We start from the raw sequence: 21384 nt of genomic DNA, 5'->3' as shown, positions 1-21384 counted from the left end.
TTTTCCTCAGTAATAGAAGTTTCCCGAATTGAGGCTCCACGCAGGCACAGAGCCCATATGTGTGAATGCACAGATGACTACTCAAAGAACTCCAGTTACAGGTAAGCAACCTGACCTAAGTTGGAAATATGTGACAGTCCTAAAGGGTTCACAAGCTTTTTCTTGTCACTAAATATAGTGAGAGTGCTTCTCCCTCCAAAAAGTCCTTGTTCTCTTTTTGTAGCATTTGGCTTCATTCCAAAGTTGCTTGTAATTTTGAATAACAACTGTTCTTCAAGTCCATTGGCATCCACAGAAATGCAGTGGTTATCTGTCTAATGACTTAAATTTGCATAGTAATAGGCTAGCTACTCTTGCTTAATTTTTGGTACAAGAATAGACACTGCTATTTCGTTGCTGTCAGTAACAATTCACAGTAATGTTTTCCTTCCACTAGGAGTCAGTAAAGTATTAAGTAATTATTTGTGTCATAGTAAAGGATGTTCCTCCATTTTCTAACCTTCAAGTTGTTTCTACTTAGATTTCCAAAAGGCTTAGGATAGAGTCTCTCACCAAAGTCTTCTGTAAATTTGTTAGTTACAGGGAAAGATGGTTCATCTGGGACCTTGTTTAAAGAACAGGAAGCTGAGGATGAGAGCAAATGGATAGCTTACACAATGGAAGAACATGGTCTCTGAAGAATCTGTACTGGGGCTGATGCTGCTTAATTGAGTCATAAATGGTATGGATTCGGGAGTGAGCAGGAAGTAAACTAGTTTGTAGATGATGCCAAATTACTGACTCTTAACCCAGGGATCCCCAACTTTTTTGGGCCAGTGGGCACATCTCAGATTTTGAAACAGTGTTGATGGCCATCTCATAAAATGGCTGCCATGGTGGGAATGGCCAATCACAAAACACCCATTTCCCAGAAAGGAAATTGATAAGACTAATTGAAAAGTAACATTCTCAAGAATCTGAATACAAGGCAGAGGTGGGATCTGAGCTCCGAAACACAAAACTACGCTTGATTCAGTACCCACTTCACAGAAGGAAAACTTACGAGGCTCAGAGACAAGTAACTAGCCACAGAAACTGAGCATGAGGCAGAGGCGGGGTCTGAGCCCCACATGCCAAACCACTTATTTACCTCCACAATTTTCCACAAAATACCCATTTTACAGAAGGCAAACTAGTGATGCTCAGACAACACACACAGGCAAACTACCTACACAACAGTCTATACACACACACACACCAAATAAACCAGCTAACACACACTACACCGAAACAAGACAAAAAACACCCCCCATACACATACACAGAGAGCAGACAGGCAAAACATTGCCTTCGCTCCCCACCATCCTCTCTAGCCCCCCAGTATGCTGCACCCCCTGCTTACCTTTCTTTTTTCTGGGTGCATTTCAAAATGAAGTGCTTTGCTGCAACTGCCCGCCATTTTTATTTTCTAAGAATTCTTGGAGATAAAGATAGCACTGGAGGCCAGCGCATTGCATTGCAGCATGCCAGCCTCCTAGGTTTTGTTGCTGTTTTTAATCTAAAATATGTATTCAGGAACCAGGAGGGGTTGGGAGCCTGGTGGGCATGAAGGAGGTGTTCGCGGGCACCACTGTGGATACTCCATAGCTAGACTGTGAAGAACTCCAGAGGGATCCCTCTAAATTGTGTGAATTGGCAACAAAATGGACCATGAGTTTCAATGTAGGTAAAGTGATGTATATTGGTACCAAAACACCCCCCCCCCCCAGTTTTCACTCTGTTAGTGAAAGTATGTTTCATTCCAGAAGTCCCTCTTGTGTACTGAATGCAGCTTCGGTTCGCATAGCAAGAATTTAGGATGTGAGATGATGATGATGATGATATTTATAAAGGTTTGGGAAAAATCAGAGCACTGTCTGAAACTCTGGAGAGCCACTGCCAGGCAGTGTAATAACATCTGAATCAGGTGTGGCCGTGCAGGCTCTGGACTGGTGCTTGGATGCAATGGTGGGCTGGATGAGGGCCAATAAAATGACTTTGAATCCTAGCAAGACGGAAGCACTGTTGGTGGGAAGGTCACAGGTCCAGGAAATAGGTCAGTTGCCAGTTCTGGGTGGGGCTAAACTCCCCCTGAAGGAACAGGTGCGTAGTTTGGGGAGTTCATCTTTGTCACTTGAAGTTCAGGTGGCCTTGGTGGCTAGGAGTGCCTTTTACCTGCTTTAGCCAGTACAGCAACTGCAGCTGTTCCTGAACCACAATAGCTTAGCCATGGTGGTACAGGCAGTGCTAACTTGAAGACTGGATTATTGTAACGTACTCTGTGTGGGTGCATGCTCCGGCCATGGGCTGCTAAGGTTTGGAGTGCTGAGATAATGATAAGCCAGACCCAGGTTTGCTTATAAGGAGCCTTTATTGAGTACTTACAGCACACAGGCATACCCAATGGTTGGATCAGACAGCTTATCTGAACCCAGAGCCATGGGGTAAAGTGGGTTTTATACCATACATGTCAGCAGTGAAGCAGCATGACAGCAGCAAGCGTCAATTAGCATTCATCTGCAGCTTTCCCAGCATAGGCTAATAGTGCTTGTTCAGAAGGAAAACAATCAGAACTTTCCCAGCACAGCCACCTGTAACTCGGCATAAACATAGCCTCACTTCTCAGGCACATAGGTCCTGATGAGATACTAGCCTTCGTTAGCATGGAATCTGCTGAGGCCGCACTACCAACCTTCGACTCATCTCACATGCTCAGAGGCCTACTAGCAAGGAAACTGTGCCAATAATGAACCTAACCAAAGCATTATGGATCTCTAGGCCCCTCTAAAACTACAGGTGACTTGGTTACACTCCTGGGGCCATTACACTCCACCCCAGATGATCAAAGGACAATACCAGTCTGCGCGTCACAATCTCTTCTTACCTAGAGGGCCGGATCTTCTTTGCCCTGTCGTTTGATCACCAGTAGTTTGATAACTACTTTACTGTATATTTTAAAATATGACAGCCATATGAGCAAGCACAAAAAGCTATAAAACTACTTATGATAATCATGGTTACTGCAACCACTTGCTTCCACTGCCCTTCAATTCCTTGAAACCAGTCCAAAATTGGTCTGAAGAGGGAGTCCTCTTCTAGGTGATGTATTTTCTCCCTTTGCACATACAAAGCCCATACACGGTGATTTATCACACTCTGCTTGTCAGGAATGTACACCGTCTTGGGCCGCTGTAATCATATCTAAAGCCAGGCAGTTCTGCAAAATAGCAGTTCTTATGCTTGTCAACTCTGTTCTAATGGCTTCTAGTGCCTCAGAGGTGTTGTTCAATGCCATGTCCATTACTCTTCCAAAAATGTTCACCTTGTACATTATGGTAGCCACCTCACCCCCACAGAAAAAACTCCAAACATAATCAGCCGAACTGAATATGTCTTGTTGCCATCTCACCTTCCAAGCCCTGCAATTACCTACTGCAGGGCTCTCTAAGGTATTCACAAACCTATGGGGACTACATTAGCAGTCCCAGAGAGCACCTCTCAATCCACCCTGGGGGCAACCATGGCTACGCTTTTTCTCTACAGATCTAATAACTACCATTAGGGGCAGCCCAGTTAATGACAGGGCACTCTCTCTAATTAGTGCATGCTCATCTTTGAGTGTTGTCAGTTGTTCCCAACACGCTAATGGCTGTGGTGGGGCATACACCTTTGATGGGGCAAGCCATCCTATCTCATCATGTAATTGCTCAAATCTCTTTTTGATTTATATGGATTTGTTTGCCTTCTGTATGTTAACTCTGAAGGCTCTGTCCCGGGTGCTATGGACATCAAACTATTGGGCATCACACTCAGTATCATTCAGAGTTGTATCTGACATTAAAGACGTTTGCAGGTATCACATAGTATTTAAGAAATCATAAAATGCACACAACAAACTTTCATTGAAATCTAACACCATGAGCGGAAAACCTCCTGCATGAGGTGAGGCATGATGGAGCAGATCCAGCAATCGTACTGCTCCTCTAGGCTACATGGTCAGGGCCCATCAAGATCAAGGGAAGGGCATACTCACACATGCAAAGAGTTTTAGGCCACTGCTTTCACATCGGAAACTCCACGCTACATGAGTTCTGGCAGAGGGAAGTCCAAAAATCGTAGATCAAACTCAGCCTGCCATACACTGAGCTGACTACAAACACAGACACACAATCCACAGCAATGAGAGTTCAAGTCTATGACACGACTGAACGACTGAACAACAACTTTTCATGGCAAGTTTTTAACAATCCAAATTTCCAGTCCATGTGCAGAGTGCCTCTCAAAAGGCCAGACAAAGATTGATCCGAACAGAGAAGACTTTGGGCAATGAAGACGAGATGTTTCCAGCAAAGCCTCCCTGCCTCTGCATCAGCTTAAGGGAGAAGGTGAGACTGTACACCCCTTCCAGATCCCTCGACAGACAAGGGCCTTTAGTCTTTTCAGCAAGACTTCTGTCTAAACAGCTCAGCTCTCTAGCAGTGACGCTTCAACCTGGGTGACTGTTCTGCAGATCTCACTCTGCCTCTGTCAGGTTATCACAGACATCTTCCAGCTTTCCTGCCCACCAAGGCTAGACTAGCGGCGGACTGCGAGTTGGGTGACTCCCCCTGGCTCCACACTGAGAATACTGACAGAGTCTGTGTGAGCTTATCTCTGACATTCTAAAAACTGAATAGGCGTAAACTCTTCTTTACTCTTGATTAGAAATTTGATTTCTAATCAAATCTTGGCTATAACTTACAAGGCCTACTGCATTACTGAAGCTGGGGCGTCACATTATTTTTGCTCTCATAACACTTCTTCACTCTAAAAATTTACTCTCTTCCCCCCACACTGTCTTGGCTTGGTTGCTTGGAGATTGGTGAGGGAAAGCGACTGTCTAACTAGGGAGCTTGCAAAGACATTGCCAGTGCTTCTGAGCTTTCAATGGGTCTAGTTGGAAATGTAAATCTAAGCTATTTCAAACACATTAAAAACAACAAAACCATTTTTTTGCAAGGAAAAAAGGAGAGATCTACATGGGCTGTCATTCTTAAAGCTGTTCACGTAGCCATTATAATTGGCTATGATCCCCTCCCCTTTGCAAAAGTAAACTTACCATTACAGGGCAGTTTTGAACTGCAAGGCTCTTAATAGCAAGGGAACAACAATTGTAGTTTTAAACGCCTCTCAAATGAGGACTAAAGAAACTGAGGCTTGAGTGAGGGGAAAAACTCTTGGGGCTATCAATCACTAGTTAGGCTAGCCAGGGATTCACAACATCAACCCCCCCCCCTTTCTTCTCCTGGCACAAAATTTTTCAGGTAGTGCCGAAACTCAGGACGGTACAGGGAGATGGGGGTTGCTTTGTACTTGCATTCTGTATGCAGCCATCAGTCTTCTTTGGGAGGTGGCAAGGTGGTTTGCAGGACTTGAACATAAAGCGTCACAGTTTGTTTGTATTTGTAAATCCTGGGTACAAAATAAGACAAGATGAGGTAAAGGGCAACCGAACCTTTGCTTTGTCAGGGGCGACAAATAACTCAGGTCAGCTTTTTTCCGCTGGGGTCTCAAACAGTGTGGTGTAGTGGCAGGAGTGTTGGACTAGGAGCTGGGAGATCCGGGTTCTAGTCCCCGCTCGGCCATGGAAGCTCACTGGGTGACTTTGGGCCAGTCACAGACTCTCAGCCCAACCCACCTCACAGGGTTGTTGTTGTGAGGATAAAATGAAGAGGAAGAGGATAATGTAAGCCACCTTGGGTTCCTTGCAAGAGGAAAAAAGGCGGGGTATAAATGCAATAAATAAATAAATAAATAAATAAATAAATAAAACAGGAAAACAGTCTTAGTTTGCAGTTGTAACATAATTTACAGTGTCAGCCAGCTAGCTATGCAGGTCTCACTGTTTTTGGAGACAGCTACTACGATATTTTCTTTTTTCTCTCAATCAGGTTAGGTCTTCCAGTTTACCAGGTTTGTTGCAGCTTGCTGGAGCATGGTAGTAGTGTTTTTGGCTTGGCTAGGAACACGCTGTCAGGTTTCTCGATCTCTTCAGTGCACATGCTCAGGCAGTATGACACTGGACACCCAAATCAGTGAGATTTCTTCATTGCAGGGAATCCCATGGCAAAAGCTTAATGGTTACACTTTTCAGAAATCATATAGCTGATGGTCAGTACCTACAGGCTCTATGAAATTCTAGAACAGTTCAAAGTTAAACACTATTACTGTGACTGAGATCTTCAACTTGGTTTCTCTGCTTCATTCAGCCTTGGGACCATCCTCTGGCATGCTTTCCACTCTAAGAGGGGTCTAGCCCGTGCCCTGGGAGCACTGATTCTTCACCTTTACTCTATTCCATGTCTTCATCTTCTGGGTCTTCATCTTCAGTTTCCACTTCTTAGGGATTTCGTCCTATTCAAGCGAGGTGATGATGTTGCGCACTCTGGCACTCTTCGGGCAATTTTCTCAAGCTTGGCGTATCAGGCTAACGGCTACTTCTTCAGCCTTACGCTCCCATGCCTTGTTGGAGGCCAGGCTGTCTTGCAGTGTTTCTGTAATTAACAGCCTTAAATCTTGTTCTTTCCCCAGCTCGTCCTTGAGCTTTTTCGCTTTCTCTCTCCATTCCAACTCCTTCTGCCCAACAGTTAGCAATGCTGTCAGCAACAGCCATGCCAGAGTTCCTGCACTCTGTGCCTCCTTAGCTGACCACTTTTCCAGCTGCAGAGATTTCAACACCGTTTCCAGAGCCACTGGCTTGCAGTCCTTCTTGACCTCTGGGCATGCTCCCAGTATGCTCAGGACCGCCAATTGCTTTGTGACCGGACCGCACAGCTCCAACTGCGGACAGCCCGGGAGTCGGTTTTGCACTCCGACAACCATATCCTCCTTCCTTTTGAATCTGAACGTATCAGTTCTCTTGACACCCTGCTCTCTGTGCCAATTGTATGCCTCGGCTGTGGGCTGCTAAGGTTTGGAGGTGCTGAGATAATGATAAGCCAGACCCAGGTTTGCTTACAAGGAGCCTTTATTGAGTACTTACAGCACACAGGCGTACCCAAAGATTGGATCAGACAGCTTATCCAAACGCGGAGTCATAGGGTAAAATGGGTTTTATACCATACATGTCAGCAGTGAGGCAGCATGACAGCAGCGAGTGTTAATTAGCATTCATTTGCAACTTTCCCAGCATAGGCTAACAGTACTTGTGCAGAGGGAAAACAATCAGAACTTTACCAGCACAGCCACCTGTAACTCAGCATAAACATAGCCTCACTTCTCAAGCACGTAGGCCCTGATGAGATACTAGCCTTCGTTAGCATGGAATCTGCTGAGGCCGCACTACCAACCTTTGACTTATCTCACAGGCTCAGAGGCCTACTAGCAAGGAAACTGCATCAATAATGAACCTAAGCAAAGCATTATAAATCTCTAGGCCCCTCTAAAACTACAGGTGACTTGGTTACACTCCTGGGGCCATTACAGTGGGCTACCCTTAGGCTTGGTCTGGAACCTGCAGCTTGTTCAGAATGCAGCAGCAAGGCTGCCAACTGGGCCCTCTTTCTGACAATAAGTTACATCTCTGCTAAAATAACTGTGCTGGCTGCCAATAAGCTACCAGGCTGTCAGGAGTACCCTAGCTGCCTCTTGCAGTCCCCACCAATAGCCAACTCAGGACACAGACGATGAGGAATTCTTTCCGAGACTTTATTCCTTTATTCCTTTATGACTCTTTCAGATACTAATCACTAGCGACAAAGCAAGGAACAACACTGGAGAAAGATAGCATGGTAGCCTAAGCTCCAGGTAAGGCAGTTGGTCCCCGTTTGAAGGAGAACCACCAGAAGACCCTGAACTTATGGGCTAGGGAGAGATCCTCCCTCTTTCCCTTGGGTCCTCAGGACGTGACCATTGTTTGCGTGCCAAACGAACGCTACACCTCCTTTCTGCGCCCTCCATCTGTCGTCGCTCCCTACATCTGCACCAAGTGTCTAGCAAGCTCCCCTCCAGCGCTCTCTCGCTGCCAGGATCACTATCTATCCCAGGAATGCTGGCAGGAGGAATCTCTGCCAGCTGCTGTGCTTGTGAGAGATGAGCGAGCTCCTCTCCCACGGATTGCTGTTCCTCCTCAGAATCAGAACTGCTCTGGGGCTCTATTGGCTCAGTTTCCACCCTGACACAGGCCAAGCTTAAGACGTCGCTGTTAACATATAAAGCCCTAAACAACCAGGTTACCTTAGGGAGTACCTTACCCCTTACGTCCCTGCCCGATCTTTGCAGAGGAAGCACTTCTGAGGTTGGCACATGCTCCTGAGGTTTGCCTCGTGAGCATTTGCGTTTCGTGTTGCAGCACCCACCCTGTGGAATGCTTTGCCAATTGACATTAGACAGGAGCCTACAGTTTTGAGGTTTAGACATCTTCCTAAAACTCGTCTTTTCACACAGGCATTCCCTGAAATGTGATCCAGCCAGCTATGGTTTGTAGCACATGGTAGAGTGTGCAGATTAATTTTATATTGTTGTGTTTTATTGTTCTCATGCCATTGCATTTTATGTTCACTTCTTTAACACTACTGTGGAAAGCGGCATTTAAATTTGAGTAAGAAAATAAATAAAAATGATATGTGGATGGCCCAGTGGTCTGACTCAGTATAAGGCAGCTCCTTGTGTTATAGGTCTAACCGTAGCCATTTAGCCATGGTAGCTAAATGGAATCTCCATTTTCACAGGATATGCTTCTGTATACCAGTTGCTGGGGGATGTAAAATGGTTCAGTGTAGACTTTCCTGGATCCATTGGTGGCTTTGTGCCAGCAGAAAGTGCTTCTGTTCCCACAAGACAGGACACCCAGTTTTCGCTGATTCCCCCTACCTGCTGCAGCCCTCTGTGCCATATCCCATACTGTTCCAGAGGGTTCACTGACCTTCAGGAGCAGCTTTGGGGGAGCATGTCACAGGGACTACAGTGGGGAGGAGAATCAGCACAAATCAGGCACCCCACCTTGTGCAAGCGGGAAGTGCTTTCCACTAGCACAAGGCCACCAAAGTAAGCTATCCACACAAAAAATATGTTCCTCAACGTGGTGCCATCCAGATGTTTTAGACTTCAGCTCCCATCAGCCACAGCCAGCATGGCCAATGATCAGGAATCCTGGGAGTTGTAGCCCAAAACATCTGGAGGGCACCGGGATGACCAAGGAAGTAAGAAAGTTGGAAGAACTCCTTTTGTCTTTTAATGTCTGAAATTTACCAACTACATTGTACTTTTAACTCAGGATTTTATACTCTAAAGGTGTTGTGAATATGTCATTAGGGGTAATCTTTCATACTGACTGGTAACTAATTAATTTTTTATATTTTTTGTGTAAAGAAGTACATTATGCAAATGTAAATTACATAACATGCTTTTGACTTCCATAAGTTACCTTTAAAAGTTAAATGCTTTGCCATTTGTATTCTGGAATTTTCTTCTGTCAAGCAAGTTTTAGGACTTATTCAGGTCTATTCCAGCCTCTCAAATTAAGTAGAAAGTGAATAATGAGAATTAAATTAAAGAGCTGAAAACATTTTAAGGTCCAGAAATGACATGAGAGATTTGTTTCTGTCCCTTTGACACATGTTCGAGTTTTAATCAGTGCCCATTATTTATTTTAACTTTGCACTTGATTCAATTCTGGAGTAAATTTAAAAAGAATGCAGATGTGATGGTTGTATGCCATATGTTGCTATTCCTTTATTATGTTTTCTCTTCTATACTAATGAAGTCATTTCATAGGTAATTAGTAGCTTTAGTCTACATCAGTAGCTCTGGGAGTATGAGCTCGGTTGCCTTATAGAGACCTAGGCAGCTGTGGATTAGCCTGAACCCTTACCATTCTTATTGTACTTGTTGATCAGTTGGAGGTGGAGTATTAATGTGCTATTTCATTAAGTGCAGCGCTGAGCAGTTTTTGTCCTTATTTTATGTATGAAAGGAAAGGTTCCTCCTGTGCAAGCACTGGGTCATTACTGACCCCTAGAGGGACGCCGCTTGCGCTGGCGTTTTCATGCCAGACTGTAGCGGGGTGGTTTGCCATTGCCTTCCCCAGTCGTGACTACCTTTCCCCCAGCAAGCTGGGTACTCATGTTACCGACCTCGGAAGGATGGAGGGCTGAGTCGACCTGAGCTGGCTACCTGGGACCCAGCTTCCGCTGGGATCAAACTCAGGTCGTGGGGAGAGTTTCAGTTGCTGCCGCCTTCCACTGCCGCCTTCCACTCTGCGCCACATGAGGCTCCTATTTTATGTATAGATGGATGTAAAACATTTGTATCCTGCCTTTCCATCCAATAATATAGGTCTTCAAAACAGGATCCAGCTGTGGTGAAATGGGGAACTAATGCTTTTATTAAAATGTGTGTGTGTGTATTATATTGTATGTATGTATTATATGTATATGTGTGTATATAGCTGGGTTTTGATGTACTGATGGTAGAACCGCATTCTGATTGGGCCTTTTTCCTCAGTCGGGATTGATCAGTGGGGTTCTGAGGGCAGTTTTGATAGTTGGAAGCTGAAGTGGGAGTTGGGTGGGAAGCTGAGGGACAAAGGAGTTAGATATATTTGTTTTGGTTTTATTACTTCAATTGGCTTTGACAGAACATGAAGTGTTACTATTACTTCATAAGAGACTAAAAACATTGTTATTGATCCAGTGGGGCTTAGTGGAGGTCATTACCCAATGAACTGGGGCTAGCAGTCTATACAGCAGCAGCATAGTTTCCCTAGTATAGTTGAGGGTACAGGCATGAGAAATACCTGAAGTAGTGGCAGTGGGCTGGTAATTCCATCCAGTGTCTCTCACTTCCACAGGGTAAGGTGTCAGATGTGGTGGCACTAGTGGTGGGATCAAAACAAATCAATTATGATAAAGCAGAGTCCATAAATATTACAGAAACATATTAAAATGTACTAACAATATTTACAGAGCAATCCAATGACCACTAGACAGCATTTGAGACAGAGCTCTGAGGAAGAGATCCGGCTGTGGATTTCCCCTCAGATCCCTCCCAGCCACTTTGGAAAGCTCCACAGCAGGAAATGGGTATGTTAGGGACGGGGCAGAGGGCAGGGAAAGGAGAGACCATGAATCAACTGGATCCAACAGCCTCTCATCCCCCATCCCTGCTCCCAGCAGAGAGACTGAGTTCAATGGGCTCAGAAGCTCGTCTAACGAAAAATGCTCAAATAGGACAGAGAGGCAAATATAGCCTCTGTTGCTTCTCCCGCCCTGCATAGGAGTGGGAGGAGTGTCTAGCCCATAGGATTGCTGTGTAAATAAATAAAACCTATGAGAAAAGAAAAGCAGATAGCTTTCATGTTGACTGTCAGTGCTAAAAATGAATGATGAATGATGCAACTATAGACATGCTCTCCTTCCAGGCACCTTAAAGGACCATATGCAGTGATTCCTCTTCTCTCCTTCTCTACTCTTTCCCCCACATCCCAGTTTAGAACATGGCTTGGTTTTAACAGGTAGAGCATCCTTTCCTTAATTGAACTGGGAAGACTTGAGTAATTTCATTATTTATTTATTTTACCTCAAGGGGCTTGCGTGGTTTGTTTTGTGAAACAGGTTTAGGTTGAAGAGTTTTACAGTTTAAGGCAGAGTGGGGAACTTGTGGCCCTCCAGATGTTTTGGCCTACAACTCCCATCTTCCTTCACCATTGGCTACTCTGGTTAGGGCTGACAGGAATTGTAAGCTAAACATCTGGAGGACCACAGGTTGCCCATCCTGGCTTTTAGGGATCTGTCAAGGCTTTTAGGCTCTGATGTAAACTGATATGATGTCTGTTTAACAGGGCAGTTCTGTGCATCTTGAGTTGGAAGTCGGTTCCACTGAGTTAATAGGGTCTTCTTCCTAGAAGATGTGTTTAGGATTGAAGGCCAGGATTAAGTCAAGCTGGAGTTTTGACTCAAGGACTGCAAAAATGTATTCCTGTGCAGGTGATCATAGAACGATGAATACATCTGACTTTCTTCCACTTTTCAACCACACTAGCCACCTCGGAGACAGCTGCCCTGGTGGAAAGGCAGGCTGTAAATAATTTAAACAAAAAGACTGTATTGTGAAACATAACCTATATAAATGTTCCCCTCAGAGGGTTTAATTTTAAATTTAAGAAAAAAGTTTGAAGACTAATTCTCTCATGGATGTTGATCACTTCTGCATCAAGTGGTGACTCGGTCCTAAGGTTGATCTAGAATTCCCCACCCAACGTTACCTTTGCCACTTGGATCCATATTGATACACAGGCCAATGAAATGGCATCAGATATTGTAATTACTGGGCTGTTATTTTTATCTTGCTTCTTTTTTGCTGTTTTATTTTCTCTGTTAATTTGGGTTTTGATTTTATATACATTTCTTTTGTAAGCCACCTTTTGTAAGCCCTTGTTGAAAGGTGGGGCATATCAATACCATGAAGAAATACTGTGCAGCCATTCCAATAATTTTCCCTTTAATGTATGCTAAGGTCAGAATCTATAGCTTATATCAACTTGCCATATAAGAAAGGAGGATGGATTGAGATATTTTTGTTCTGGTTCATTTGTAGCTTCTTATTTGATCTGCATCTGACATTTTGCAAAGCATCCTATCACAAGATGAGCTTTTGGAAGATGCTCTGGCTTAATTTCCACTGGTTTGTACCTCTGTACTTGCAAGCTTTTCTAAGTAGCTTGTATCATGTTTAGGCAACTGTAATGAAGAAATCAAGACTGAGTAGCACTTCTAATACAGCTGGCCAAAACAAATGCTTCCAGATTAGTAGGTGTTTGTAGTTCGTGTCTTAAAGAAAGTGGGCAGGTGGATCAACCAGTAATAAGACATAGTGTACTCTAGCTGAAATAGTGCTTGTTGCAATATATACTGCCTTTCAGCAAATGTTGAAGGGCCAAGAGCAGATCTGTAAATCTAGACAGCAAGAAGTAAAGTTTGTACACAACAGGAAATAAAGATGTCTTGCTTGTTGTTATCAGCTGGCCATTTTATAGAGCTGAAATGAAATTGGGTTGTAACTTGTAAATGTTTGGCTTTGGGTGGTCAAATATACGTGAACCTAGGAAAGTTTTTGGAATCCAAAGGGGCATAATGAAGTTCGTGGTTAAAAAGGATTTTCAGCATTTACAATGAGCATGGAGAATATTGGATATAGGAGGATTCAAAGCTGATGTCAGGGAATGAAGAGATTTGTTAGCAAGACAGTCATTCTACTGAAGGGAAAAGTAAGTGGGTCAGAAAGAGTCATTGAGTCCTCTAAAATTCTGCTTCCCTTTATTAAAGTTATAGCAAACAGGACAGATCACCTTTTTCTTTTTCTTAAAGTGATAATTTTCAATCTTCTTCCAACTATGTTATCCCAGTATAGTTTACCTATGTGTGTATATAGATGTAGATAGGTACATACATACACGTGCACACACACACACGCACACACCCTTCCGTTAGGGAAGTAAGTAGGATGCTAATTCCTTCTGGAAGTGCTAGGCCATTAGTATGCCACACTGACTGATATGGGTTTATATCCACAGCTAGTGGAAAGTGACTTTCTGCATTTCAGGGATGTGGATGCATGTCAGGGATGCTTGGACTTAGATTCCTGCACTGAGCAGGAGGTTGGACTCAACGGTTTTATAGGCCCCTTCCAACCCTACTATTCTATGATTCTATCTCCCCCCAGCACTGAGTAACATTAATTTTATTTGTGAACCTGGTGACAAACACATCCATGTGGAAAGAGGAAGCCAAAAAGAAAGGCTAGTGCTGAGCTTAGTAGTTGATTCATAAGATGAAACTCCACAGGATAACAGCTGCAGTGGTACTGGGAGGAGAAAGATTTCATGACTACCTGTGTCACTGCAAAAAAGGACCCATGTTATAATTAGCCAGCTTCAAAGCTCTGGCCTCTAATTTGCCTTTCTATTTCATCTGCCTTAATGTTGCCCTTTTATAGAAGAGCTTTGGTGTTAATGACTGAGATGACACGAACTATGGGGCAGCCATGGAGGTCTGTTCTAAACATTTTGAGAATTTCCAAATATCTTGGAACTCTTATGAACATGGTCCGTCACCCCATCAAAGAGAAGGATTAAGAAGAAGCAGTGCTATCGAAAGGGGTTGTTCTATGACAAGAGTGTTTTACTGGTGCCTTAAGTCAGGGGTGGGCAACACATAGCCCACATGGACTGCATGCAGCCTCACTGGCCTCTAGTGCCCCCCCCCCCATCACCCAAATTTGGCAGCAGAGCAATAAAAAAATTGGTGGCTTGTTATGGAGACTTAAAAGAGACAAATTTAGCTTGAAAAGAAGCTACACTTGCCCCTTTTCAGTGTCCATCATTGTTTGCCACTGAAATTCAGCAGCAAACCAGCAGTGTTTTCAGTTCTGCCAGACCACCACAGCAAGGTCCAGGACGTGGGAAGTGGCCCTTACCCCCCCTCTCAAAGTTGCTCATCCCTGCCTTAAGTGATTTGAATATGCAGAATATTGTAGAGGTAGGGCTACATATAGTAGCAATCAAATCTACTGTTGCATTTCTGACATATGCTAGTAAAAATATTTTTTAAAATTTTAAGTTAGAACTGCCTCTTCTCATTGGAAGAATTGAGACTTACCATGGTACTAGCTCTTTTTACCACTCTGCAAGAATTGTTATTTCCCCCCTCCCCCAAGAAATTCATAGAATTCTGTAGTGCTAACCTGGAGACATTTCCTTTGTGCTTTGCTTGCACATTTTGCCATTTAAAGGCTTAGTTTTTGTGAGAAAAGCTACACGAGCTCTCCGCTCTTGAGACACCAGAACTAGCTTTGAACTTCAGAGTACAGATCTAATTACACAGCTTGTAGCTGTGGAACCACTTTTCTCTATTCCAAATTACTTTTCCCAACTTATTTGCATAATGTAATGCATATTGGTTAGCCACTGAAATTTTTTTTAAAAAATTCTCTTGACATAGTTAGGACAGGCTAAGTTAACCCCCTTAGGTCTGTAGAGTTCTGTTTTATGTGCTTAACTGATAGACTGAAAGGAAAGGATATATTTTGGGAGTTCTGTGTGCTGTGGCTTTAGATCAATGCCGGTTTCACTTTTTTTTTAAATTGTAATATGAAGTAATAGTAAATTAAACTTGCATTCTGCAAGCATAAATTGATTTATTTGCTGCAGTTGGAGAGGTCCCCTCCCACAAATCCAAATATGAAGAGGTCATGGAGCTCCCAGCTGTAGCTCCATGGAGGCCATGGAGCTCCCAAATATGAAGAGGCCATGGAGCTCCCCACCTCTGGCTTTAGTTTACAAAAAAGACAACTACGGGGAAACATAATAGAGGTTCATCAAATTATGCATAGTGTGAAGCAAGTGGATAGAAATAGATTTTTCCCTCTCTCACAAAGTTAGAACACTGGATCACCTAGTGAAATTGAAAAGCAGTAGGTTCAAGACAGAGAAGGAGAATAATTCTTCACATCATGTCTAGTTAACTTACAGCATTTGCTACCTCAGATATGTTGTTGGCCACTGGTTTAGATGGCTTCAGAAGGGAACCAGGCAAATTAACAGAGGATCAGCCTATTAGCCATGATGGCTAAATGGAGCTTTCATGTTGAAGGCAATGTACGCCTGAATGCTACTTGCTGGGAGAAGACCTGTGGATTCTGATCAGGAAGTTTCTAAATCCATATAATTGCAGCTAGAAAAGCAAATGGTTCATCATTCAAATATACTTATTTTGATACATGTATTAATCTCCATGTGGCAGTAAGCAATATGTAATGGGGTCCCAGTAGTTTTATGAAACAGAAATTTGTACTCTTAACAGCACAGTCCTATGTATGTCTACACAGAAGTAAGACCATGAGGTGGGTGCATATAGGATTGCCTCCAAAACCACCCCAAGATGTGCTTTTGGACCCATGAGTGTTGCCATTACACTTTGATATCATTTAAAAACTTTTCAAAAGTATTCAGTGTGTGGTTCAGCATTCCTCTTCTGGGTGAATGTTTTGCACCTATTTTGCATCAGCCACTGATCTCAGTTCTGTGTTTAAATTATTGAGATTTAGGTTTAGCATTCACAAACAGCTGTTATGGTTGTAAAACCTGCTTCTCTTCGTTTGTACCACTTCTGACTGCAAGTGGGGAATCGCATAATTGACTAATCCCCTTTAGAAAACCAAAACGCCTTAATTCTCCCTGACATACTGGTTTTCTCTGTGCTGGGACCCCGCCCCCATCATTTTTCTTGAAGGAGCATTCTGTCATATGCATACTCATATGCAGTTTGAAATGGTCCAGTCCAGGCACAGGTTTATCACCTCGTAAGGTGAAATTGTCTTACTTCTCTGAAAGCAATTTATACAGAATAAAGTGTGTAAGTTTATTTATTTACTTTTAAATATGGTATGTGTGTGTTGGAATAAACAGTGATACATGTGTAACCACAAACAGTTAACTTGGGATGAAATGAATTATATTAAATTGGTTGCCATGATTAAACAGATATTTATCTTCTTTGATTTCAAGGTGATGGTGTTTGTTCATGCTCGAAATGCCACTGTCCGGACTGCTATGGCTCTTCGTGAAAAAGCTAAAAATAATGGTCATATTTGCTACTTCTTGCCATCCCAGGGTCCTGATTATGGACAATCAGAAAAACAAGTAAGTATCTTATATGGCTGATAGGTATTGTTCTCCTACTAAAAAAATATCTATTTATATGTGGTATCTTTCTGTTTATATTACTTGCCATGGTGTGTTTTCATTTTCTTTTAAGAGATCAAACATTGGGTTCCATATTTGAAAATACTGATTCATCCTAAGGGTAAAATTCTGGAAGCATTACTGTTATCATCTTTTCTAAATTATTTGGACTGCACATGAGTTTTTTTCTGAAAAAGGCAGTGATTTAAACACACATGTGCCACTTACAATTGCCATATGTATTTTCATTTGTGTATCTACCACTCAGTACCAAAGATATTGTGAGGAGCAGCCCTTAAGGCTGCTGGTGTTACCTTGTTGAACAGAAGCTGCTGTAGCATATGCCCCACCTGCACCATGCTGGTAGCATCAACTTGGCTATGTGGGAGGTGTCCTCAACCTGGTTCCTTCCCATGCCGTCATTATTCAATTCCCAGAAGGGTGATGCTGACTTGAGAAGGCTCTTCTTAATAGGCTCTCCTTAGCAATACACATCTTCCTGGACCAGTTATATAAGGGGCACCTACTGCAGCAGTCCCCACACCATGAAAACGTGGGGCCTTTGGTTGGACTCTCATTTTGACGTATTTGCTTGAGGTGCTAGAAATGTGATCTAGTAATATTACACATTCATATTATGAAATGGAGCAGCTCCAGTGATTCTCCCTCCCTGCTGGACAAAGCATACTGCTCCAACTGTCTGTTGCCTTGGGACTGCGGAGCTGAATGTAGGTGCTTGTTGGCCTCTGCCACTAGCCAGGGCATGCAGCCAAGGGCCACCGGGAGGCTGCGTGCCCCGCCTCTCCGGAAGATGTTCATGGCAAGAGGAAGACCCATCCATCAACCAGAGAAGGAGCTGCTGCCCAGTGCTTGCTTTCGTCTTCCTTTCCCATTACTTTTTTCCTTTTGCATTGTGTGTTTTAGATTATGTTACTGTGGGGATGGACTGTCATCTTTCAACACCTGTGCAACACTTAGAAAAGAAGGATTATTTTTGTTACAGAACCAGATTGACGCTGATTTCTATTCCTTGTGGTGGTTTTATCTGTTTTCCTCATGTCTGTTGTCAGATATTGCTTTATGCTGAGTTTTGCGGTCAAAACTGGAATCTTCATTAGGCAGAGGCTCAGCCTTTGGGATGAGTTATTCTGGATTTCTCATAAAAACCTGGGTCTCTTTAAGAGGCTCTGTGAGCTTTGGCCACCATAAAGTAGTCCAGAAACAGGAATGGGGTGCAGCTGGACCACCATAAAAAGGGTAAGGGCATGGGGATGTTAAGCTTTTGGTTTGCCACCATTCATCTTCCCAAGTTAGTCACCTGGGCTACTGTGGAAGCTGCCTCGGTCAGACCCTGCCTTCATTTGCCAAACCAACTGTAACCATAGTTAATAAAGTTTCTGGCCTATTTATTCAGCCAGATCTTATCAGTGACTTCCTTATTTCTCCCAGGCTTCAACCATGAATGCAAAGTTCACCCAAAGTTATTTTGCGGTAGCAGAAAGTGTGCTATCTTTTGATGCTGTTCCAGCAAGGAATTTGAGTGTTTTCACTCTTTTGTTTTTCCTGGTACTTCATGAAATGTTATGCCAATTAAAATCCATCTGTTAAGAAACAGCTACACATAACTAAAACATTAATATTATTTTCCATAAGTGACAAGTTGTCTGCTCAAACCCATAGGTTGCTTTCTCATTAATGATAATTAATGGAGCTATTTCACTACCCTGTGAGACACACAAACAAAAGGGAAGTTTTCATCCATTGATGTCTGCAGGAATAATACTTTGTACTTCCTATCAAAATTGTGCCTCGCGTCTGCAAAACATTTATTATAACAAAACCTATGCACCACACAGTACATCAGTGAGTTGGTTCAGATTTAACCTTGTTTAAAAGTTCAGCAGCCTGCTGCTTTTAGCAGTCTTTTTCTACATTTTTGTGGCTGTCTGATTTTGGGGTGTTAAAAGCGATGCCTCAGTATGTTGCAGTGTGTGTGTGTGTGTGTCCATTGGCAAAACAGGAATAAATGTATATTTAATTTTTCTCAGATGTTTTACTTTTCTCCTTCATCAAGATTATTTATATATTTCATACTTACTTTTTATAGTTCTGTATGAGAGTAAGATTTTTTTCCCCAAAGATTATCTAACTTGCTTACTGAGGAACATAGCAATACAATTTCAGGAAAAGATAATGCCTATGTCTTGCTAAGCAGGTCATACAAAACTGTAGATTAATATTACTTTTTGAAAATTGGGGACTAGTGAATTTACAAAAAGGAAATAATGTTTAACATAGGAGAATGGCATATAGCGGGGGGTAGCAACCCACTCTGTCTCCCACAATCCCTTACCATTAACCATGCTGGCTGGGGCTGATGGGAGTTATAGTCCAAAACATCTGGAGTGCACCAAGTTGCCTACCCCTGAAGGAAGTATTATAAACTAACAAACTGTTCCTATTCCCACCTATATTCTGGTAATATCTTTGCCTAGTTAAAAAAGACAACTTGTCAGTGTGGAATGGTGTTTAGAGATGGAAGAAATATCCCATTGTGGCCATCTTGTCAGTGAGAGTATCCAAGGTCACAAAAGTTGTTCCTGAATGACTCTGAACAGTTATTGGAAACCTCTACCTTTCAGCTTTATTGGTAAAATCCAGTGAGCTGTGAAAATAGCAGATTAGTAAGGTTAATGGAAGACTAGGATAAAGATACACAATAACAAGTAATGAAATGAAAATTAATAGAGATTACTTTCAAGATGTAAAGGCACACAATATATTTAGTAAGAAGAAAATGGAAACTATATTTTTATCCATATATACATATTGCAATACTATTGCTGCAGGATACTACTGAGTTCACTAAACAGCAAACCCGAAGATTATAGGTCAGCTCACCATGGTTTAGCATTATGTCTGAGCCAGGTCTTCATCTTTGATTATCTGCTTAAGCTTGTTTTTCATGCAGGACAGTATTTCCAGATCTTTCCAGAACTCCAGTACGGGGGTGGGGGGACGGGACCTTCCCTGTCAACGCTTACTCATTTCTTAATGTTTCTGGATGTGATTGACATCATCCATAATGCCTGAGAGCTTCAGTCAAGAATAAATTCCTTAGAGTAATTCTTAATTACTTACAGATGCCTATTAATTCCTATGAGAAATTTTATTTCAAAATTGAGAGGGCAGGTTGTCTTCTGTAAGGCTCTTAAAAATCCACTAGCTCTTTATTTTGTCAAAATGTTATTCTGTGTGGAATGGAAGCTGTTGAAGTGAAACAGACACTCTTTTCAACGTCATCTTTCCCAGCATGAGGACAAAAGTAATTTTGTTTTCTGAAGCACTTGGGTATCTGCTTTAGGTGTGTCTCCCCCGACCCAACCCAACCCAATTGCTGTATTAGCTTGTATGAGATCGCAGAGCGGCACACAAAGTTCACTCAGTTCATGTTTTCATTCTTTTTGAAAACTGTGCTGGTGTCTGAGTTCACAGCACAAGCAAGCAGTCTGGATGGTGCTCCTGCTCTGTCTGTCTTTAAAAAAAAAAAAAAGGTGTCCCCAACCAGTCGTGTCCGACTCTAGGGTGCGGTGCTCATCCCCGTTTCTAAGCCGAAGAGCCAGCGCTGTCCGAAGACGCTTCCGTGGTCATGTGGCCGGCATGACTGAACACCGAGGTGCACGGAACGCTGTTACCTTTCCCGCCGAGGCAGTACCTATTTATCTACTTGCAATTTCTTGCTTTCGAACTGCTAGGTTGGCAGGAGCTGGGACTGAAGACGGGAGCTCACTCCGTCACGCGTCACTCGGGTCTCGAACTGCTGTCCTGCCGACCTTCTGGTCTGCAGTTCAGCATCTTAACCACTAAGCCACCGCGGTCCCTCTGTTTGTCTTTTAGCAATACCTTAGAAAGGTCTTAAAGGTATTTGTTGCACACATGACCAATGTATTCTGTAAAGTAGATGATGATAGGTTCATAGCAGTCCTTTCATTGCACAGACCATTTTGAATAGCCATTTAATATAGAACAGAACTTTGTACAATTTGGCAGAATCTGTTTCATCACTACGGTTTGATTAAGTTGCTCCTAAATCAGTTTTTCCACAATCCTTTCAGCTGTATTTATGTGACTTTCTAGAGCTACTCAATATGACAATCGTTTTCTAAGACAGTACTCCTCAGTCCCTTTGATGCAGGAGCTGCCTACCAACTTAGGCAATCCTTTGGGACCACCTGTAAACCAACTCTGCCTTTTGAAACATACTTTCTATCTCTACAAAAGAAAATACAGGCATGCCACGTCAATAGTTAAAACGGAACAGGTTTATTTTATTTTTTATGTTAACTTAGGTAAGTATAGGCAGTATGTATTTGAACAGAAATTAAGCATGACATATAAGGCCCAGTTCGCACGTAACACGAATTCGTAGGTTATTCAACCCACAAAGTGGAGGGGGTGAGTGGGCGCGAGTGAGTGTGCTGTCTCCAGCTTTCAGCAAACGACATATAATCACCCCATTTGTAGGTTGTGTGCATAATGTCTGGACCCAGACATCCAACAACAAATTGTAAATGAGCAGGCCAGTATCCCTTCCTTCAATATAACTAGAATAGTAATCCTGAAATTCTTGAATTGAGGGATCATTTTAT

The 21384-nt window shown here is 42.8% G+C and overlaps 1 protein-coding gene across 11 annotated transcripts in view; it reads left to right on the top strand.

Moving 5' to 3' along the window:
• The window catches only part of ASCC3 (activating signal cointegrator 1 complex subunit 3), a 325230-nt gene that overhangs the window by 148092 nt on the left and 155754 nt on the right, over nt 1-21384 (top strand). For all 11 annotated transcript variants that reach the window (XR_014786638.1, XR_014786639.1, XR_014786640.1 and 8 more), the window contains one exon: nt 16559-16693. Coding sequence is in view for 7 of the 11 variants with exons in the window: in XM_084827184.1 (XP_084683310.1) it covers nt 16559-16693 (135 nt within the window). In the remaining 4 variants the exon portion in view is untranslated. The remainder of the gene's footprint in view (nt 1-16558; nt 16694-21384) is intronic.

This window comes from Heloderma suspectum, chromosome 1 (assembly GCF_057233095.1).
Source record: "Heloderma suspectum isolate Gila_16-S chromosome 1, 16-S_ref, whole genome shotgun sequence".
Classification (NCBI taxonomy): Eukaryota; Metazoa; Chordata; class Lepidosauria; order Squamata; family Helodermatidae; genus Heloderma; species Heloderma suspectum.
This window is presented reverse-complemented; position numbering and strand designations above follow the sequence as displayed.